Source organism: Heteronotia binoei, chromosome 11, assembly GCF_032191835.1.
Source record: "Heteronotia binoei isolate CCM8104 ecotype False Entrance Well chromosome 11, APGP_CSIRO_Hbin_v1, whole genome shotgun sequence".
NCBI classification, from domain to species: domain Eukaryota; kingdom Metazoa; phylum Chordata; class Lepidosauria; order Squamata; family Gekkonidae; genus Heteronotia; species Heteronotia binoei.
Genome location: NC_083233.1, coordinates 75385827 through 75408168, shown reverse-complemented (window position 1 = coordinate 75408168; position 22342 = coordinate 75385827). Strand labels below are relative to the sequence as shown.

General features: G+C 51.0%; 1 protein-coding gene across 1 annotated transcript in view; it reads right to left on the bottom strand.

Annotated features, from left to right (window-relative positions):
- Nucleotides 1-22342, bottom strand: part of NCOR2 (nuclear receptor corepressor 2) — a 480522-nt gene that overhangs the window by 393997 nt on the left and 64183 nt on the right. Inside the window, 1 exon segment of the mRNA XM_060250121.1 lies at nucleotides 19850-20030. Within this exon segment, the coding sequence (XP_060106104.1) occupies nucleotides 19850-20030 (181 nt within the window).

Genomic DNA, 22342 nt, shown 5'->3' with positions numbered 1-22342 from the left:
AAGCTGCCTTCTACTGAATCAGACCCTCGGTCCGTCCAAGTCAGTCTTGTCTACTCAGACTGGCAGCGGCTCTCCAGGTTCTCAAGCTGGGGTTTTTCACGCCTACTTGCCTGGACTCTTTTTAGTTGGAGATGCCGGGGATTGAACCTGGGACCTTCTGCTTACCCAGCAGATGCTCTACCACTGAGCCACCATCCCTCCCCTTAGGCCTATGAACATATATGAACATATGAAGCTGCCTTCTACTGAATCAGACCCTCGGTCCGTCCAAGTCAGTCTTGTCTACTCAGACTGGCAGCGGCTCTCCAGGTTCTCAAACTGGGGTTTTTCACGCCAACTTACCTGGACCCTTTATAGTTGGAGATGCCGGGGATTGAACCTGGGACCTTCTGCTTACCAATCAGATGCTCTGCCACTGAGCCACCACCCCTCCTATTCCAGCGGAAGCTGGTTTCAAGTAGCTGGCTCGAGGTTGTCTCAGCCTTCCATCCTTCTGAGGTCGGTCAAATGAGGACCCATCTTGCTGGGGGGAAAGCGTAGAGGACTGGGGAAGGCAATGGCAAACCACCCCGTAAAAAAGTCTGCCGTGAAAACGTGGCGAAAGCAACATCACCCCAGAGTCTAAAACGACTGGTGCTTGCACAGGAGACTACCTTTACCTTTTTAACAGAAGAAGACAACTGCAGATTTATATCCCGCCCTTCTGAGATGAGTGGGGCTGAGTGGGCTCTCCCAGAAGCTGCCCTTTCAAGGACAACTCCTGCAATGGCTATGGCTAACCCAAGGCCATTCCAGCAGCTGCAAGCGGAGGAGTGGGGAATCAAACCCAGTTCTCCCAGATAAGAGTCCGCGCACTTAACCACTACACCAAACTGCCTCTCAAGGGAGAGTGACTTTAGGAGTCCACCTTTTACATCCCCCCTCCCAGAAGAGTCTCTCCACCATTCCTGATCTCTCCTGGTGTAGTGGTTAAGTGCGCGGACTCTTATGTGGAACAACCCGGATTGATTCCCCACTCCTCTACTTGCAACTGAGGGAATGGCCTTGGGTCAGTCGTAGCTCTCGTAGGAGTTCTCCTCGAAAGGGCAGCTGCTGTGAGAGTTCTCTCAGTCTTACCTACCTCACAAAGTATCTGTTGTGGGGGGGGGGGGACCACTCTGAGATTCAGTGTACAGGACGGGATATAAATCCAATATCAGCAACAGCAGCATCTTCTTCTTCTCCTCTCCTCCTCCTCCTCTCTCTCTCTCTCTCACACACTCTCTCTCTCTCACACACACACACACACCCCACACACAGAGAGTCCTCTTTCAACCCCAGCCTGACATGGAAGCACCTGGATTTTCCTACATGACAGACTCTAAAGGCCCACACAGCTAGAGACCACAGGAGGTGGTGGCGGCTACAAGCATAGACAGCTTCAAGAGGGGGCTAGATAAAAATATGGAGCAGAGGTCCATCAGTGGCTATTAGCCACAGTGCATATATATATATATATGTGTGTGTGTGTGTGTGTGTGTGTAATTTTTTTGGCCACTGTGTGACACAGTGTTGGACTGGATGGGCCATTGGCCTGATCCAACATGGCTTCTCTTATGTTCTTATGTGACAAAGAGTGTTGGACTGGATGGGCCATTGGCCTGATCCAACATGGCTTCTCTTATGTTCTTATGTGACACAGAGTGTTGGACTGGATGGGCCACTGGCCTGATCCAGAATGGCTTCGCTTATATTCTTATGTGATACAGAGTGTTGGACTGGATGGGCCACTGGTCTGATCCAGCATGGCTTCTCTTATGTTCTTCTGTGACGCAGAGTGTTGGACTGGAGGGGCCATTGGCCTGATCCAACATGGGTTCTCTTAGGTTCTTATGTGACACAGAGTGTTGGACTGGATGGGTCATTGGGCTGATCCAACATGGCTTCTCTTATGTTCTTATGTGACACAGAGTGTTGGACTGGATGGGCCATCGGCCTGATCCAACATGGCTTCTCTTATGTGACACAGAGTGTTGGACTGGAGGGGCCATTGGCCTGATCCAACATGGCTTCTCTTATGTTCTTATGTGACACAGAGTGTTGGACTGGATGGGCCATCGGCCTGATCCAACATGGCTTCTCTTATGTTCTTATGTGACACAGAGTGTTGGACTGGATGGGTCATTGGGCTGATCCAACATGTCTTCTCTGATGTTCTTATGTGACACAGAATTTTGGACTGGATGGGCCATTGGCCTGATCCAACATTGCTTCTCTTATGTTCTTATGTGACACAGAGTGTTGGACTGGAGGGGCCACTGGCCTGATCCAACATGGCTTCTCTTATGTGACACAGAATGTTGGACTGGAGGGGCCACTAGCCTGATCCAACATGGCTTCTCTTATGTGACACAGAATGTTGGACTGGACGGGCCACTGGCCTGATCCAACATGGCTTCTCTTATGTGACACAGAGTGTTGGACTGGAGGGGCCACTGGCCTGATCCAACAGGGCTTCTCTTATGTTCTTATGTGACACAGAGTGTTGGACTGCATGGGCCACTGGCCTGATCCAGCATGGCTTCTCTTATGTAGGCGCTCCTAGAACTGCCTCTGTCTCCTTCAATGCTGCCCACCAGAAAGGCCAAAGGTGGAGCCCAGGACATCTATTTTTAGCCTCTCAATGAACAGGCTGGTTCTGCCGGCTTCGGTTCGCAGGTCTGACTTCCTCTCCTCACACCTCTGCGGCTGGCATCTTCCTCAAAGTGAGACGGGGGTACATCTGCTGCCAAGTCTTGCGTACTCGCATGCAGAGATGACACATCGCTTGCTAACTGCTAACTTTGGAGCTTCGCACGCTGAGCACGGGAGAGAGGAAAGTCACGTAAGGGAAGGGGGGAAAGAGCAAGGGGGGGGATGGGGCATGGGGGGCAGCAGAATGAGCTCTGGCACTGGGGTCAGTTTGACACAAAGCCCCCTCCAGAATGCCTCTCCCCTTTATTCTCTCCCGCTGTAGGAAAGTCTGAGGATTCATGCAGGGACCACGCTTTAAAATAACACTAGATTAGCAATAGCAAAGCCAACACTTCTGTTTCTTTCATCATCAGGTTTTTATCCTCCTTCCCAGTTTTCTTAAAAGAAGAAAACAGAATGCTCCAAGCGGTTTACAGCCAATTAAAAACAGCACATGAATTGCAAAAGGCTATTTAAAAGCCAACCCGCCTTTAAAGCGACACACACACACACACACAAAATACAGTTGAGACCAGTGGTCCTCAACCTTTTTGGCACCAGGGACCGGTTTTATGGAAGGCAATTTTTCCACAGTCCAGTGGGATAGTTTCTGGATGATACAATTGTGCACTTTATTTCTATTAGTTTGGTGTGGTGGTTAAGTGTGCGGACTTTTATCTGGGAGAACCAGGTTTGATTCCCCACGCCTCCACTTGCAGCTGTTGGAATGGCCTTGGGTCACCCATAACTCTTGCAGAGTTGTCCTTGAAAGGGCAGCTTCTGGGGAGAGCTCTCTCAGCGCCACCCACCTCACAGGGTGTTTCTTGTGGGGGAGGAAGATAAAGAAGATTGTGAGCCGCTCTGAGATGCTGAGATTCAGAGTGGAGGGCAGGATATATATCCAGTGTTATTATCATTATTACTACATTGTAATATATAATGAAATAATTATACAACTCAGGGCCCAGTTGCTAACAGGCCACGGACCAGAGGTTTTGGACCTCTGGTTGAGAGGACTCAGAAAGAGAGGCAAGCAATAAGCCCTTCTGCCCAAGACCTTAGTATAGTTTATTAGTTTCTCAAGTGAGAGAAGCAAGATGCTCACAGACGTTTCCTGAGAGACGGAGTTCCAGAGACACAATGAAGCCTCCCCAAAAACGCCATTGGGAGACTCCGGCTGCCACAACCTCCGTCCACCCGGGAGCCTGATGGCAGGATGGATATTAAATTCCTCGTCGCTTGTGTGTTGCTCTGAAAACCTCCCAGTTTGATTTGGCTTACCACTTTGCTCTCTCTCACTGGAGAAGCCCCTGAAGCTGGGAAAGACAGAAGGCAAAAGGAGAAGGGGACGGCAAAAGAGGAGATGGCTGGACAGCGTTACTGATGTCACTAACAAGAACTTGAGCAGACTTCGGAGGCTGGTGGAAGACAGGAGGGCCTGGCGTGACTTGGTCCAGGGGGTCGCAAAGAGTCAGGCTCGACTGTGCGACCGAACAACAACCACTTTGTTCAAACTGAACTCTTACGAATATATTTAATTCATTTGTACCCGCCTTTCATCCCCGCTGGAGGCGGGGCTTTTTTGTTTGGCTGTTTGTTTTTTGCTCTCTCCTGGGCTCGAAGCAGGGGTCACTGTGGGTGGGGGTGAAGCACACGTGAATTTCCTGCACTGTGCAGGGCAGAGGTGACCGAACTCGCTTAACGTACGAGCCGCAGAGAATAAATGTTTAAGAGCTGGAAGACGTGAATGTTAAGATGCTTGAGAGCCACAAGACAGGGAGGGCGGGAGGCAAGCAGGCAAATCGAGGGGAGAGGGGGAAGGAGGAGAGGTAGAAAGAAAGCAACTTTAACTTCCAATGCATTCTCCAAGTCACTGGCTGGCTTGCCTTGGCGAAGTGCTTTAAAGAAATAGATGCCTTCTTTGAGCCAGCTGACAGGGCGGCGGGGGCTCAGGGAGCCACACAATATGTGTGAAAGAGTCACATGCGGCTCCCGAGCCACAGTTTAGCCACCCCTGCTGCAGGGGGTTGGACTAGATGACCCTGGAGGTCCCGTCCAGCTCTATGATTCATCTCCTCCCATAATTCCCTCCCATGGTCAAGGTTAGCTCAACAGCACCCGGTACTCTGTGTGCCCTCCCCTCTTCACACATGCAGTAGGACGCAGCACTCATATTGCCCTCCTGCTTTTGGCCGCATCTACAATTGTAAGATATATCATCCAGGGTCAAGAGAGGGACGCAAGCCTTTGTACCTCGGACATACCGTGGACAATCAGAACGCAACCAATTTGAAAGAAAATGAGCCAGTAACTGTAAAAGCACAAGACGGGGTCTTTTCAGTGGTAGCCCCACAATTATGGAACAATCTCTCCAAGGAAGAGCACTAGGGCCCCGCCATCTCCGTCTTAAGGAGACAGCTGAAAAGTTTTATTTAGAACTGAATTTGATGAAAGCAGTCCTAAACCATGATTGTAAATGTTGGTTTCATGTATATTTAGGTACTCTTTTGTATATATTTCATTTATCTTCTAAGCCACCTTCAGCTACTCAAGGGAAAAAGGCATCAAATGTTTTAAATAAATAAATCCCTGTGTGCATTCAATTCCCCTAACTGATTTTGCACAGTAAAAACAATTTTACAGCGGTGTTTTTGCATGGCGTAGGGCAGGGGAGACTGCCAACCTTCAGGTTGGCAGTCTCCAGTCAGCCGAAGTTAAAGCTGCCTTCCAGGCAAAACTCCAGTCAAGAATTGAGGACCCCAGTTGCCCCACAGACCCTTCTCCAGAAGCACTCTGGGAACACCTAAAAACTACCGTCCTGCAGATCTCTGAAGAAGTCCTCGGGTTCTCCACAAGGAAGAACAAGGACTGGTTTGATGAGAACAATCAAGAGATCCAAGATTTACTGGCAAAAAAGAGATCTGCCTACCAAGCACATCTTGCTCAGCCCTCCTGTCCTGGGAAAAAAGCAACCTTTCGCGCTGCATGTAGCAACCTCCAGCGCAAGCTTCGAGACATTCAGAACGATTGGTGGACCAAGCTTGCAGAGAGAACTCAGCTGTGTGCAGACACTGGTGATTTAAGAGGGTTCTACGAAGCCCTGAAGGCAGTATATGGTCCATCATATCAGGCTCAGAGTCCCTTGCGTAGTGCAGACGGCCAAGTGCTCCTCACAGACAAGGCATCCATACTGAACCAGTGGTCGGAGTATTTTCAGGTTCTCTTCAGTGCCAACCGCATAGTTCAAGATTCAGCAATCCACCTCACCCCACTTCAACCAGTGAAAACAGAGTTGGATGAGATCCCCACCCTAGAAGAGACTGTTAAAGCCATCAAGCAACTGAAAAGTGGCAAGGCAGCAGGAGTTGATGGAATTCCACCAGAGATCTGGAAGCATGGGGGCACAGTACTACATAGCTCACTTCACAAAGTACTTGTCACCTGCTGGGAACAAGGCAAATTACCACACGACTTTCGCGATGCAATCATCATCATCCTATACAAGAACAAAGGGGAAAAGTCAGACTGCTCCAACTACCGGGGGATAACCCTGCTCTCCATCGCAGGCAAAATCCTTGCCAGAATGCTCCTGAACAGACTGGTGCCCACCATTGCAGAAGAACTCCTCCCAGAGAGCCAGTGCGGCTTCAGAGCTAACAGGAGCACCACCGACATGGTATTTGTTCTCAGGCAGCTCCAAGAGAAATGCAGGGAACAGAACAAGGGTCTATATGTGACTTTTGTCGACCTTACCAAAGCTTTCGATACCGTTAGCAGGAAAGGCCTGTGGCAAATCTTGGAACGTTTAGGATGTCCCCCAAGGTTCCTCAGCATGATCATCCAGCTACATGAAGACCAGCGAGGCCAAGTCAGACACTGCAACGACCTCTTGGAGCCCTTCCCAATAGGCACAGGTGTAAAGCAAGGCTGCGTTCTCGCGCCAACTCTCTTTACGATCTTCTTTAGCATGATGCTTCAAAGAGCCGCAGTAGATCTAGATGATGACGATGGTGTCTACATCCGCTATCGCACCGACGGCAGCCTGTTCAACCTGAGGCGACTAAAGGCCCACTCCAAGACAATGGAAAAACTCATCCGAGAGCTACTGTTTGCTGATGATGCTGCACTCATCTCCCACTCGGTATCAGCTCTGCAGCATATGACGTCCTGCTTTGCAGAGGCTGCCAAGCTATTTGGCCTAGAAGTTAGTCTGAAGAAGTTCTCCACCAGCCTGCACCCCAGGAAGATTATCACCCTCCCTGCATCACTGTGGGTGAATCAGTTCTGAAGACACTCCAGCAGTTCAGCTACCTGGGGTGCATCATCTCCTCAGATGCCAAGATCGACAAGGAGATTGACAACAGGCTGGCAAAGGCAAACTGTGCATTTGGCCGACTGCACAAAAGAGTGTGGAGCAACAAGCATCTGAAAAAAGGCACAAAGATCAATGTTTACAAAGCGGTTGTGATGACAACCCTCATCTACGGCTCCGAATCGTGGGTTTTATACCGTCATCACCTGCGACTCCTCGAGCGCTTTCATCAGCGCTGCCTTCGCACCATCCTCAACATCCACTGGAGTGACTTTGTGACCAACACTGAAGTCCTCAAGCGGGCGGAGGTTACCAGCATCGAGGCACTGCTGCTGAAGACGCAGCTGCGCTGGGCAGGGCATATTTCTAGGATGGAAAACCACCGCCTTCCCAAGATTGCCCTGTATGGCGAACTCTCCACCGGCCATCGAAATAGAGGGGCACCAAAGAAGAGGTACAAGGACTCCTTGAAGAAATCCCTTGGCACCTGTCGCATCAACCATCACCAGTGGTCTGACCTAGCCTCAGATCGCAAAGCATGGAGGCACACCATCCACCAGGCTGTCTCTTCCTTTGAGAATGCACGCATAGCTGGTCTTGAGGACAAAAGGAGATTGAGGAAGAATCGCACTGCTACAGCACCAACCCTAAATCAGACTTTTCCCTGCAGCCACTGTGGCCGGACCTGCCTGTCCCGCATTGGTCTTGTCAGCCACCAGCAACCCTGCAGCAGACGTGGACTACTGCACCCTTCTTAAATCTTCATTCGCGAAGCCAAGCCGAGAGAGAGGGCAGGGGAAAACTACAACTTCCACGAGGCTGTGCAAGAACACACAAGCTTCCCCTACTCTACATCCAGACTAATTAACACAGATATTGCACAGACTTACATGAAAAGGTAACACAGATTCCCCCCTCCACAAAAAAAACAACCCTGTCCGCTTCTACATCTACCATTCTGTTTCTTTGAACAAGTGGATGGCAGCGTGCAAGCAGAGAGCTGGAAATCCAGCTTCATAAATAGATGGTGCAAACCGCCCCTGCGTGGACGTGGGAAGTTACCCGGCTGGCAAAAGGGGCTCAAGAGGTCCACGGGTAAAACTGCGCAGTGCAATGAACGAGCACTGCCAGAGATCACCAACACATAATCGTGGCACAAACTGAATTGTTCAAGCACGCCTAATGGGAATCATCATAGATATGTGAAATAATCTTTATGGGAACTGGTAACTCTCATTGTACTCTCAGGGCTATTAAAAAAAAACAACTCAGGATAATGCACTAGGAGCACCCAAGGGCCTGTGTGACTTTGCATATGAATAAAAGCAGTTCTGTGCGGGGGTGGGAGATTCCAGTTGCAGACCGGTGCTGCGATCTGCACTGAGCCTGTTTGGTGTAGTGGCTGAAGTGTGCGGACTCTGATCTGGGAGAACTGGGTTTGATTAACCCACTCCTCCACTTGCACCTGCTAGCATGGCCTTGGGTCAGCCATAGCTCTCACAAGTTGTCCTTGAAAGGGCAGCTGCTCTGAGAGCTCTCTCAGGACCACCCTCCTCACAGGGTATCTGTTGTGGGGGGAGAAGGTATAGGAGATTGTAAGCAGCTCTGAGTCTCTGATTCAGAGAGAAGGGCAGGGTATAAATCTGCAGTCTTCTTCTTCTTCTATTCCTGAGCACTGACCCAATGTCATTTTAGAAGAAAATTTTGTTGTTGTTGTTCAGTCGCACAGTTGAGTCCAACTCTTTGCGACCCCATGGACAAAGTCACGCCAGGTCCTCCTGTCTTCCACGATCTCCAAAGCCTGCTCAAATTCCTGTTAGTGACATCAGTAACGCTATCCAGCCTTCTCATCTTTTGCCGTCCCCTTCTCCTTTTGCCGTCTGTCTTTCCCAGCCTCAGGATCTTCTCCAGGGAGTGCTCCCTTCTCATTGGCTGGCCAAAGTATTTCAGCTTCAGCATCTGACCTTCCAGGGAACAGTCTGGGTTGATTTCCCTTAGGACTGACTGATTTGATCTTCTTGCAGTCCAAGGGACTCTCAAGAGTCTTCTCCAGTACCAAAGCTCAAAAGCATCTATTCTTCTGTGCTCAGCCTTCCTTATGGTCCAGTTCTCACAGCAGCAACAGATGCATCCACCTTAAGCACTCCCCTAACACCACAAATATAATTTGCTGCTGAGAAATGACAATTCAGGGCTGACTGTGGAAAATGTCTGCGCTAGGGTTAACAATTTGTGTTAGGTACATCAGTAACGCTGTCCAGCCATCTCCTCTTTTGCCGTCCCCTTCTTCTTTTGCCTTCTGTCTTTCCCAGCCTCTGGATCTTCTCCAGGGAGTGCTCCCTTCTCATTGGGTGGCCAAAGTATTTGAGCTTCAGCATCTGACCTTCCAGGGAACAGTCTGGGTTGATTTCCCTAGGGTCTGTGTTGCTGCAGAGATATGTAATTTCCCCCGACCCCCATATCTTTCAAGCGGTTCACCTAATCAAGGCCTTTTTTTTTTTGCAGAAAAAGTCTGCCATGAACTCATTTGCATATTAGGCCACACCCCTGGTGCCAAGACAACTGGAACTGCATCTCTGTGCCTTCCTGCTCAAAAAAAAAGCCCTGCACCTAATGAATGAACTACAAGCCGTGTCTCTAGGAGCCTCGAGCCATACAATCTAGCATCAGAGTAGCACACAAGGCCTTCTTCCCAACCTCACCGACAACCCCGCAAGGCGGGTTTTGCTAAGGCGAGTGACAGGCCAAAGGCCACTCAAGTGAGTTTCAATTCCCCTTGAGTCACCCGGATCCCACACTAGCCCTCTATTGCCCCCCCGAGAAATAAGTGACAAGAAGAAGCCGTAGAGGGAGGAAGGAGGGAAGGACGGTGGCTCAGTGGTAGAGCATCTGCTTGGTAAGCAGAAGGTCCCAGGTTCAATCCCCAGCATCTCCAACTAAAAAGGGTCCAGGCAAGTAGGCATGAAAAACCTCAGCTTGAGACCCTGGAGAGCCACTAAAGGGGAGGGACGTTGGCTCAGTGGTAGAGCATCTGCTGGGTAAGCAGAAGGTCCCAGGTTCAATCCCCAGCATCTCCAACTAAAAAGGGTCCAGGCAAATAGGCATGAAAAACTTCCTCTTGAGACCCTGGAGAGCCACTAAAGGGGAGGGACGGTGGCTCAGTGGTAGAGCATCTGCTTGGTAAGCAGAAGATCCCAGGTTCAATCCCTGGCATCTCCAACTAAAAAGGGCCCAGGCAAGTAGGCGTGAAAAACCTCAGCTTGAGACCCTGGAGAGCCACTAAAGGGGAGGGACAGTGGCTCAGTGGTAGAGCATCTGCTTGGTAAGCAGAAGGTCCCAGGTTCAATCCCCGGCATCTCCAACTAAAAGGGTCCAGGCAAGTAGGCGTGAAAAACCTCAGCTTGAGACCCTGGAGAGCCACTAAAAGGGAGGGACGGTGGCTCAGTGGTAGAGCATCTGCTTGGTAAGCAGAAGGTCCCAGGTTCAATCCCCGGCATCTCCAACTAAAACGGATTCAGGCAAGTAGGCGTGAAAAACCTCAGCTTGAGACCCTGGAGAGCTGCTGCCAGTCTGAGTAGACAAGACTGACCTTGACGGACCGAGGGTCTGATTCAGTAGAAGGCAGCTTCATATGTTCATAGGCCTAAGGGGAGGGATGGTGGCTCAGTGGTAGAGCATCTGCTGGGTAAGCAGAAGGTCCCAGGTTCAATCCCCGGCATCTCCAACTAAAAAGGGTCCAGGCAAGTAGGCATGAAAAACCTCAGCTTGAGACCCTGGAGAGCCGCTACCAGTCTGAGTAGACAATACTGACTTTGATGGACCAAGGGTCTGATTCAGTATGAAGCAGCTTCATATGTTCATATGTTCAAATAAGCAAGAAACAGAAACACGAGTCAGGGAGGGGCCTTTAGTCAAGCCAGTATTCTGCACGGGGGGGGGGGGAGGGGGTAGAAGGAAGCGAGAAAAGAGAAAACTTTGAAATCTTCCAATCCCTGCATCCTTTCCTGTACGCTCATTTATGGCAAAGAAATAAAGGGGGAAATACACCCTGGTGCCCTTTTCCACCGCTACGTTATCAGGGAACGGAAATGAGATTTCTAAAGCTCCCATTCAGAGAAAAGGGGGAGGGGGAGACGAGGAAAGTGAATTTCCACTTGAGACGCACTTGAGCTAACAGCTTTTGAAATGGAAAATATCGGTCTTGTGAAGCATTCAAATTTCAGATGGGATTGGGGCACACGTGTGTGTGTGTGTGTGTGTGTGTGTCTGTCTGTCTTTTGTGCATCTGTTTGAATGCTGACTCGCAATTACTATTTGGGGAGAGCAGAGGAGGAATCTGCTAGAGAGTTAACCAGCGTGAGCAAAAGGCACTAATGGGGTGGGGTGGGGGGGAGCTTGAACTGACAGGCTAGGGAGCCGGCATGATAGTCAATCAATCCTATAAACAAGGTATTCCCCCCCCCCCCCCATGGGACGTTCCACTGCAGGCCCCATCAAGGGCCAAGTAACATTGTGAAATCAGCTCAAAGAGCACAAATGGTCCCAAAGGGGGGGAAGCAAAGCATTTCCCGCTCCCTCCGAGGCCCCCTCAGACTGGGAAGAAAAGTCAATTTTTTTTTTTAAAAAAAAGGCCTTTCTGGGTAAGAGCAAACCAGACGTTTCCCACGCGACGCTGGAGGCAAAATGGACCCCAATACTAAGAAAACTAATCCTTCTCTCGTGGAACCCTCTGCCAACCAGAAAAAGAAATAAAATCCCCCAAGGGACACAAGATGTAGCCCTTCCACTGCTCCTTGTAGAAGCACTATCACAGGGGGGATGATGGGAGTTGTAGGCAAAAAACATCTGGAGAGCTACCGTTGGCCACCCCTGCACGATCAAAGCAAAAGGCTCTAGGATGGGCTTAAAACCTTCAGAGCAGGGGTGTCAAACTCATTTGTTACGAGGGAGGGACGGTTCGCACATAAACGAGATCTTATCTGTGTCATAAAATGTAATGCCAGGTAGCAGAGACGTAAACTTTATAAAGCACAAACACGATTAAAGACTTTTTTAAGAACTTAAAATAGAACGTGCTTAAAAGATTAGCACCCTTAGGAACCTATGAAGCTGCCTTCTACTGAATCAGACCCTCGTCCATCAAAGTCAGTCTTGTCTACTCAGACTGGCAGCGGCTCTCCGGGGTCTCAAGCTGAGGTTTTTCACGACTATTTGCCTGGACCCTTTTTAGTTGGAGATGCCGGGGATTGAAACCTGGGACCTTCTGCTTACCAAGCAGATGCTCTACCGCTGAGCCACTGTCCCTCCCCTTGCAATAGTTTGCTTATTTAACGGTCCCTGATAACTGCCACCTCTTGTTTTGAATGATTGCATCAACATCTGGAGACAGTGTCTCTGCTGCAGCAATCTTTAGTATGCTCTTCAGGTGTTGTTCAGGTGCGTACCTGTAAGTCACACACCTACTTTTGGTTTAGTGACATTCATTACAGAAATCTCATGCTCAGTGCTTTGAGCCTAAGACTCGGAGGGGAAACATGAAATGGCTGGGCATTGCAAGCTTTTTTACGTAAGTTGCTTCATGTGCTGGTCAGCCAATGGAGAAAATAAAGGCTTTGCTCTGTAGCTTAACTGAGCAAGCCTGGCAAAGCAAGCTGTGGCGCAGAAGGAAGTAGACGACAGCGAGTTGTTCACAGGCCTGACAGCAGCCCTCTGCGGGCCTGATCCAGCCCATGGGCTGAACGTTTGACACCCCTGCTTTAGCTTAAGGTCTGCAGACAGCCACATTCAGTGACGGGATGGCAGCAAAGGCGAGCCCCGCAGCAGCCATTTCCAAAGACAGCAGTTCCACGTTCGATCCCAATAGTCTTCTCCCACTCCGTTCTCAGCTCCAATTCTCTTGGTATTTACATACAACATGGGTTACAGTCTACAGAAATGTCTTTGCGCTTCAAGCAAACGTTGTGGGGCTCGAGAAGAATATTCAGTGTGTGGAGAGATACCAGAACAGAAGAACATACGGCTGGAAACCACAACCAACAGCCACCGTCACTTCAAACTCCAAAATTAATCTTTCGCATCGCTTGTGGCTCACCGGGGCGCCATCACATTCCCCAAGCTACACACGGATGGGAAAACAAGCATTCGCTGCTGATGCCATGGCTCTCAAAGTGCGAGCTGCAAAACCTTGGATAGGAAGAGGAAAAATGTGTGCAGGACTGGATGCATCCGGACATGCTCACGTCGTACCTGGATTATGACCCCATCTTCTGCAGACCGCACTGCAGTACGTTGCTTTTGGTGGAAAACGAGGCAGACGGAGACTGGCATAACCAAGGAAAGCCGCAGAGACCTCGTTTTCTTCTGGCTCCGGGGGTTCCAGGCAAAAAAAGGAGACAGACCGTGGCTCAGCAACAGTGCATCTGCTTTGCAAGCGGAAGGTCACTTTCAGTCAAGAGATCTCAGGAAGGAGATGTGGGGAAAAACACCATTGCCTTTTGCCACTTTGGGCCCCTGGCCTATCAAGTGTCAGGAACAAGTCCCTAACAGACATGGCTTTGTGATAGAAGGAGGAGGAGGATATTGGATTTATACCCTGCCCTATACTGAATCTCAGAGTCTCAAAGTGGCTCACAATCTCCTTTATCTTCCTCCCCCACAACAGACACCCTGTAAGCTGGGGGTGGGGCTGAGAGAGCTCTCCCAGAAGCTGCCCTTTCAAGGACAGCTCTGCAAGAGCTATGGCTGGCCCAAGGCCACATCAGCAGCTGCAAGTGGAAGAGTGGGGAATCGAACCCAGATCTCCCCGATAAGAGCCCGCGCACTTAACCATTACACCAAACTGGCTCTCAATCATCCAGGTACAACGTGATGTCACTGCTGTTTGTAAGGCTGGGATTATTATCCTTGCTTATTAATGGCCTATTAAGTTGTTGTTATAGCTACACCTCTATGGTATACTAAACCCCATGTTATGAATTCACTCACAAACACTAACATCCATGGAATTCTTGAGACATTTAGTATTTTGCATATTGTGGGATGTTCCAGGACTGCAGGTGGAAGAGGAGCACAGGGAGACAACTCTAATCTGGTCTCCCCGGGTAACACCGATATGGACCAACTGAAAAGGGAAGAGTATCAAACCGTGATTCTTTTACGTATTTTGTGTGGCTCATGAAGCCCCCCACAGTCCCATCGGCCGGCCTGGAGAAGGTATCTGCCTCTTTAACTCACTCTTCCAAGCCAAGGCAGATAGCTGCTTGAGGGAATGCATTTAAAGTTGCTTTCCTTCCATCTCTCCTTCCCTCCCCATCTATTTTCCGTCCTTCCTTCCTTCCTATGCTCATGCCTTGCAGCTCTCAAACATCTGATGTTTATTCCATGTGACTCTCACATTAAACAAGTTTGGTCGCCCCTGTTCTATGACCTTCTGCACAACAGAGGTCGTCCCTAATACTGACAAGAAGAAGAAAACTGCAGATAAATATCCCACCTTTCTCTCTGAATCAGAGACTCAGAGCAACTTACAATCTCCTTTATCTTCTCCCCCCACAATAGAAAACCTGTGAGGTGGGTGGGGCTGAGAGGGCTCTCACAGCGGCTGCCCTTTCAAGGACAACCTCTGCCAGAGCTATGGCTGACCCAAGGTCATTCCAGCAGGTGCAAGTGGAGGAGCGGGGAATCAAACCCGGTTCTCCCAGATAAGAGACCTCTGGCTGACCCAAGGCCATTCCAGCAGATGCAAGTGAAGGAGTGGGGAATCAAACCCAGTTCTCCCAGATAAGAGAGCTCTGGCTGACCCAAGGCCATTCCAGCAGGTGCAAGTGGAGGAGTGGGGAATCAAACCCAGTTCTCCCAAATAAGAGAGCTCTGGCTGACCCAAGGCCATTCCAGCAGGTGCGAGTGGATGAGTGGGTATCAAACCCAGTTCTCCCAGATAAGAGAGCTCTGGCTGACCCAAGGCCATTCCAGCAGGTGCAAGTGGAGGACTGGGGAATCAAACCCAGTTCTCCCAGATAAGAGAGCTCTGGCTGACCCAAGACCATTCCAGCAGGTGCAAGTGGAGGAGCGGGGAATCAAACCCAGTTCTCCCAAATAAGAGAGCTCTGGCTGACCCAAGGCCATTCCAGCAGGTGTGAGTGGATGAGTGGGTATCAAACCCAGTTCTCCCAGATAAGAGAGCTCTGGCTGACCCAAGGCCATTCCAGCAGGTGCAAGTGGAGGACTGGGGAATCAAACCCAATTCTCCCAGATAAGAGAGCTCTGGGTGACCCAAGCCCATTCCAGCAGGTGCAAGTGGAGGAGTGGGGAATCCAACCCGGTTCTCCCAGATAAGAGCCTGTGCACTTATCCACTACACCAAACTGGCCCCCTGACCCCTGGCCCATCAAAGTCAGTACTGTCTACTCCGACCGGCAGCACCAAGAGATGCTCCTCCACCAGCTCCTGAAGACATCAAGGCAATGTTGTGCTCTTTAGTTCTTTTGGCACTGTCTCACCTCTGCGCCCCTTCGAGGCACATTTCATTCTGGGGCTGGCAGATGCGATTAAACCACCTTCCCTTCGCCGGCACAACTTGCATCTCTAAGTGATGCTTTCTCAACAGGAGGAGGCGGTGAGGGAAGGGGGGGGTGCAGCATTCCTTCCAATTACAGAGGTGGAACACACAAAGTGAAGGGATTCTCTTTCACCCAGAGCGGATTGGGTGAGATGTCACCTTGTAATATTGATGGAACAGAACGGAAAGGTCTAATTATGTAAATGATGAGCCAGGCTCGCTAAGAAGAGGCAGCCAGCCTTAACGAGGCAGGGAAGGAGAGAGAGAGAGAGAGAGGAAGCCCCCAGCCGCAGTTATAGCGTGAAAGGCAATTTAAACGGTGGCTAAGCCCGTCAATCACAAGCCCCGGGCGGGAGGGGAGGGGGGAGAAAGGGTCGAAAACTGGCATCCGGGGAGGCGGATGGTATGGGGCAGGCAGCCAAGCTGACGATTCCAGGCGTCTGCCAGTCCTTCACCTCTCTCGACACATGAGTCACGGCCAGCAGCAGGTTGTGAGCAAAAATGCGCCCAGTTTCCTCATGAGAGAGAAGCGGCCAGCCTTTCCAAACCTTGGATGTCAACCTGCACTGTGGGACCCATTTATCAACATCGGCAGAGTTGCAATTCTGATGCACTCTTTTGCAATCTTTTCCTCTCACGACATGCATCTTCCCCACAGCATTTTCACTCCGTGTTTCTCCAGTTTCTCTTCCTTTTTGTACAAGCCTGGCAGACTCGCCCCTCCCCCCCCCCACCCTGCAAAATAACTGAACATGCAATGGAAGATCAACGGGTTACACCAGTTTGGCGTAGTGGTTAAGGGCACTAGTTTGGTGGGGTGGTTAAGTGTGGGGACTCTTATTTGGGAGAACTGGGTTTGATTCCCCACTCCTCCACTTGCAACTGCTGGAATGGCCTTGGGTCAGCCATAGCTCTGGCAGAGGTTGTCCTTGAAAGGGCAGCTGCTGTCAGAGCTCTCTCAGCCCCACCCCCCTCACAGGGTGTCTGTTGTGGGGGGAGAAGGTATAGGAGATTGTGAGCCACTCTCAATCTCTGATTCAGAGAGAAGGGCGGGGTATAAATCTGCAGTGTTCTTCTTATCTGGGAGAACCATGTTTGATTCCTCACTCCTCCACCTGCAGCTGCTGGAATGGCCTTGGGTCAGCCATAGCTTTCGTAGGAGTTGTCCTTGAAAGAGTAGCTTCTGTCATAGCCCTCTCAGCCCCACCCACCTCACAGGGTGTCTGTTGTGGGGAGAGAAGATAAAGGGGATTTCAAGCCACTTTGAATCTCTGATTCAGAGAGAAGGGTGGGGTATAAATTGGCAGTGTTCTTCTTTTTCTTATCTGGGAGAACTAGGCTTGATTTCCCCACTCCTGCACTTGCACCTGCTGGAATGGCCTTGGGCCAGCCATAGCTCTCGCAGAGCTGTCCTTGAAAGGGCAGCTTCTGGGGGAGCTCTCTCAGCCCCACCTACCTCACAGGGTGTCTGTTGTGGGGGAGGGGGAGGCAAAGGAGATTGTGAGGCTCATTGTGAGATTCAGAGTACAGGGCGGGATATAAATCCAGTATCATCATCATCATCATCATCTTCTTTTCTTGGACATGAAGGGAAGTAGAAACGAGCAGTGTCTGGGTTGTGGTGACTCTGTACGGTTTACAAGGCAAGGGAGGAACAGAGATGGTTTTGCCCTTGCCTGCCTCCCCGTAGCAACCCTGGACTTCCTCGGTGGTCTCCTATCCAAGTACTTACCGGGGCTGACCTGGCTGAGATGTGATGAAATTGGGTTAACCTGGGCCACAACATGCCAACACCATCATGGCAGGGAAATCCCAAGTCTGAGGATGTGGGGGGGGAGGGGGCGGGGGTGGCATCTGATGCAGCAGGTCTGGTCAGCATCACCAGGCAAGATCACCTGCAGCCCCCCTCCGTGCACATATAAATTGAAGTTCCTCTATTGTTTTGCATCCCACACAGAGAAGCTTACTTGGGTCACAGCACAGCCCTAAAAAGTAGCTTAACCTTTGCCCAGGGCAGGGGTGGCCAAACTGTGGCTCGGGAGCCACACGTGGCTCTTTCACACATATTGTGTGGCTCTTGGAAGCCCCCACTGCCCCGTCAGCTGGCTTGGAGAAGGCACATTTCTCTCTTCAAATCACTTCTCCAAGCCAAGCCAGCCAGCACTTGGAGAATGCATTTAAAGTTGCTTTCTTTCTACCCCTCTCTCCCTCTTTCATCTATTTGCCTTCTTTATAGTTCTCAAACATCTGAATGCCAGTTTGGTGCAGTGGTTAAGTGTGTGGACTCTTATCTGGGAGAACCGGGTTTGATTCCCCACTCTGCCCCTTTCAGCTGTTGGAATGGCCTTGGGTCAGCCATAGCTCTGGCTGAGGTTGTCGTTGAAAGGGCAGCTGCTGTGAGAGCCCTCTCAGCCCCACCCACTTCACAGGGTGTCTTTTGTGGGGGGAGAAGATAAAGGAGCTTGTAAGCCGTTCTAAGTCTCTGATTCAGAGAGAAGGGTGGGATATAAATCTGTAATTCGTCTTCTTCTTGTGGCTCTCAAACATCTTCTCCTATGTTCTTATATTCTTAACTTGCTTTGCACGGCTTGCTCCATCACACTGGAGCTACAGAGGAAAACCTCAATTTTCTCCATTGGTTGAGGCTCCTCCTCCTCCTGGTCCCCTGGGGAGGGAGGGAAAGAGCCAGAGCTTCCTTTGCCCAGTTCCCTGGGTTCCATGGAGAAATACAAAGCCACTGATGGACCTCTGCTCCATATTTTTATCCAACCTCCTCTTAAAGCTGGCTATGCTTGTAGCCGCCACCACCTCCTGTGGCAGTGAATTCCACATGTTAATCACCCTTTGGGTGAAGAAGGACTTACTTTTATCCATTTTAACCTGGCTGCTCAGCAATTTCATTGAATGCCCACGAGTTCTTGTATTCTGAGAAGTTGAGATGCAGAAGGAAGCGAGAGAGAGAAGGAAGCAGACAAGAGCCAGTTGCTTGGGGGGCTGACAGGAGACCTCTGGGGGCCTGATTCGACCCCCGGGCCGCATGTCTGACACCCCTGCACTATATTATACCCCGCTGTTGATGGATTACTCAATCAGAGATCCAGCCTTTGCCAGCCGCTCTCCGGCCAAGCGGGCCGGTTGCTAAGGTCAACGCGCGCTCCAGCAGGTTTCCATTAATAATTCCGAGGCCCGGCCCACTGGGAAAGGAAGGGAAGAAAAAAATCCCAAACACAAACTTCTGCGTGGTTAATCCCAGCGATCCCATCGTGAAGGTGAGCCGCAAACAAAGCAGCGGACGTTTCGCTGCTGGACAAACCGTCCAGCTCACCGCTTGAAAATCCCTTGCGCTTCCAACCCAACTTCGCTCGGGTCAGGAGGGGCTTCTACAGCAGCCAATCGGCAAACGGGCAACGTCAACCGCAGCCCCATGCCCGTGCTTTCTTTCTCAGTCCCGGCTCCTGCCTTATGGAATGACCTGGCCAAGGAGGCAGCACCGGCCCAAGGGCACATGACACCCCAGGCAGGCTGCCTGCCCAACCCCACCCCACCCCCACTCCATCAGAGCACGCAGCGCCTGGGCTTAACTCCTTCAACGCGGCTGGTGGCATGGCATCTACTCCGTTGAAGAGCCCACCGAAGGAGGCTTCTCCCTCCCTCCTTCCAGGAACCGGAAGTCAGGGGGAGCAAAGTCTCCTCCCGCGGGCTCTTCAAATGAGTAGATGCCGTGCCAGCTGCATCGAAGGCGTTACAGCCCAGGCGTGGCATGCTCGGGGGGAGGGGGGTGACAGACAGGCTCTGATACTCTGATCATGTTGGGGGGGCGGTGATGGGGGGAGGCAGGCAAACTAGGCGTTTGCCATGACTAGATAAAGGTAGTCCCTCGTGCAAGCACCAGGCGTTTCTGACTCTGGGTGACGTTGCTTTCACGTTTTCACAGAAGACTTTTTACGGGGTGGTTTGCCATTGCCTTCCCCAGTCCTCCACACTTTCTCCCCATCCTTACCGACCTCGGAAGGATGGAAGGCTGAGTAACCTCGAGCCGGCTACCTGAACCCAGCTTCCGCTGGGATCGAACTCAGGTCGTGAGCAGAGCTTTGGACTGCAGTACTGCAGCTCTACCACCCTGCGCCATGGGGCTCTCATGACAAGATAAGAACATAATATTACAGTCTACCCAATAGCCCTGTAAAAGCCCCGGAGGGGAGCATTGGTTGGAGGCCCCCTTTCTTGCAAGCAACGCTCAGCCTCAACCTGGCTCCTGGTGGGCTTACCTTCGAGAGATCCTCCGTCCCTCCCTGCTGGCTCTGACTCATCAGAGGCGAGTGCCTCATCAGCGGGTCCTGCAGCAGCTCCAGCCGGGGCCGTTTGGTCTCGATGAACTCCATTTCCGACTGTTTGCTCAAGTCGGATAGGTAAGCGTGTGCATCGACTCTGGCGTGCAGCTCCTGAGACCTGGGTGAGAGGGAAAGGGAGAGGGGGTTAGAAGGGACCAGCTGCAGAGACGCCACCCCCCTCCCCAAGCAATTCAACCTGGGCTGCAAAGAGGAATCAGAATGCATCTGGTCAGGGCTTTTTTTGTAGCAGGAACTCCTTTGCATATTAGGCCGCACTCCCCTGATGTAGCCAATCCTCCATGATCTTACAGGGCTTGTAGTACAGGCCTACAGTAAGCTCCTGGAGGATTGGCTACATCAGAGAGATGTGGCATAAGAACATAAGAGAAGCCATGTTGGATCAGGCCAATGGTCCATCCAGTCCAACACTCTGTGTCGCATAAGAGAAGCCATGTTGGATCAGGTCAATGGCCCATCCAGTCCAACACTCTGCGTCACATAAGAGAAGCCATGTTGGATCAGGTCAATGGCCCATCCAGTCCAACACTCTGTGTCGCATAAGAGAAGCCATGTTGGATCAGGTCAATGGCCCATCCAGTCCAACACTCTGCGTCACATAAGAACATAAGAGAAGCCCTGTTGGATCAGGCCAATGGCCCATCCAGTCCAACACTCTGTGTCACATAAGAAAAACAGGTTGCTTACCTGTAACTGATGATCTTCGAGTGGTCATCTGTGCAGTCACACACATGGGTCTTGCCGCAGGCAATGAATCCATTCCTCGGAGTTCCAATAGCTCGCCTATAGCGCTTTTGGCGCGCTCCCCTCCCGCCCTGGGGAGCAGGCAGCGACCGCGCATGCCTGGAGCGGGGGGGGAGCGCCCATTCCACTCAGTTTCTTCCAGCCGCCGCTGACATAACACAGTACAGAGTTAAGTAACAATCACAGGAAGCCAGCAGCGGGGAAGGCTGGGTGGGCGTGTGTGACTGCACAGATGACCACTCGAAGATCATCAGTTACAGGTAAGCAACCTGTTTATCTTCTTCGTGGTCTCTGTGCAGTCCCACACATGGGTGACTAGCCAGCTGAGTAACCTGGAGGAGGGTGCTGGTAAAAGAAGATAGTTAGTCACATAAGAAAACAGATCATGTTCCAAGACATAGAGGCAGAAGCGAAAACACTCACCATACTTCAGTGGAAGATGGATCGGAGAACTGCTTGGCCGAAAGAGGCGTCCCGTCTCGCACGAACGTCCAAAGCGTAATGGGAGACGAACGTGGAAGGAGAGGACCACGATGCAGCTGCACAGATGTCCTCTAAGGAGACGCCCTGTAGAAAAGCCGAAGACGTGGAGACCGCTCTAGTAGAGTGGGCCTTGAGGCCTTCGGGAAGAGGCTGTTTAGCCAGTTCGTAACACAACCTGATGGCACTAACTACCCATTTGGATAGTCTTTGGGTAGAAATTTTGTGTCCTTTACGCGGTTTACCGTAGGCCACAAACAGGTTAGGGTCCTTACGGAAAGGTTGTGTGCGATGCAGATAGAAGGCTAACGCCCTTCTGACATCCAGAGAATGCAGGGATCGCTGTCCCTGGTCCGATGGGTTAGGGAAAAACGTTGGTAACGCAGTGGAGGTAGACAGATGAAACTTGGAGACAACTTTGGGGAGGAACGTAGGATCCGGTCTTAAGACAACCTTGTCCCTATGAAAGATGGTGTAGGGAGGGTCATGTCTGAAGGCACATAAGTCACTTGCCCGCTTACCCGAGGTGAGGGCTATTAGCAATGCTGTCTTCCAGGAAAGAAGATTGAGCTGTATTGTCGCCATGGGCTCAAAGGGCGCCTTCATTAGACAGGAAAGAACAAGGGATAAACTCCACGTTGGGACGAACGGTTTAACCGGTGGATGTAGGTGCAGCATTCCTTTGAGGAAGGATTTAGATAAGGGGTGAGAAAACACTGTCCTGCCGTCGATAGTGTCATGGAATGCCGAGATGGCAGACAGGTGTACTTTAAGTGAAGAGTAGCACAAGCCTGATTTCTGCAGGGATAGGAGATAATCTAGAATCAGGTTTAGAGGTGTTACCTCAGGTGTCAAATGATAGGGTGCAACGAAGGAACAAAAGCGCTTCCATTTGCGTTGGTACGAGAGTCTAGTAGAAGGCTTCCTTGCGTTGAGAAGAATATTGGTCACTTCTGTGGAGAGGCAGGTGAGTGTATCCTCCAAGCAGTGAGGGCCAGAACCCGAGGGTTGTGATGTAGTACCTGGCCGTTCGCCTGCGATAGAAGGTCTCCCACGATCGGGAGGCGGCGGTAAGTGTGTTGTGACATTTGCAGAAGTTTGGTGAACCATGGTTGCCGTGGCCACCACGGTGCGATAAGGATGCAGTCCGTGCCATCCCGTGCGACCTTCGTCAACACGCGTGTCAGT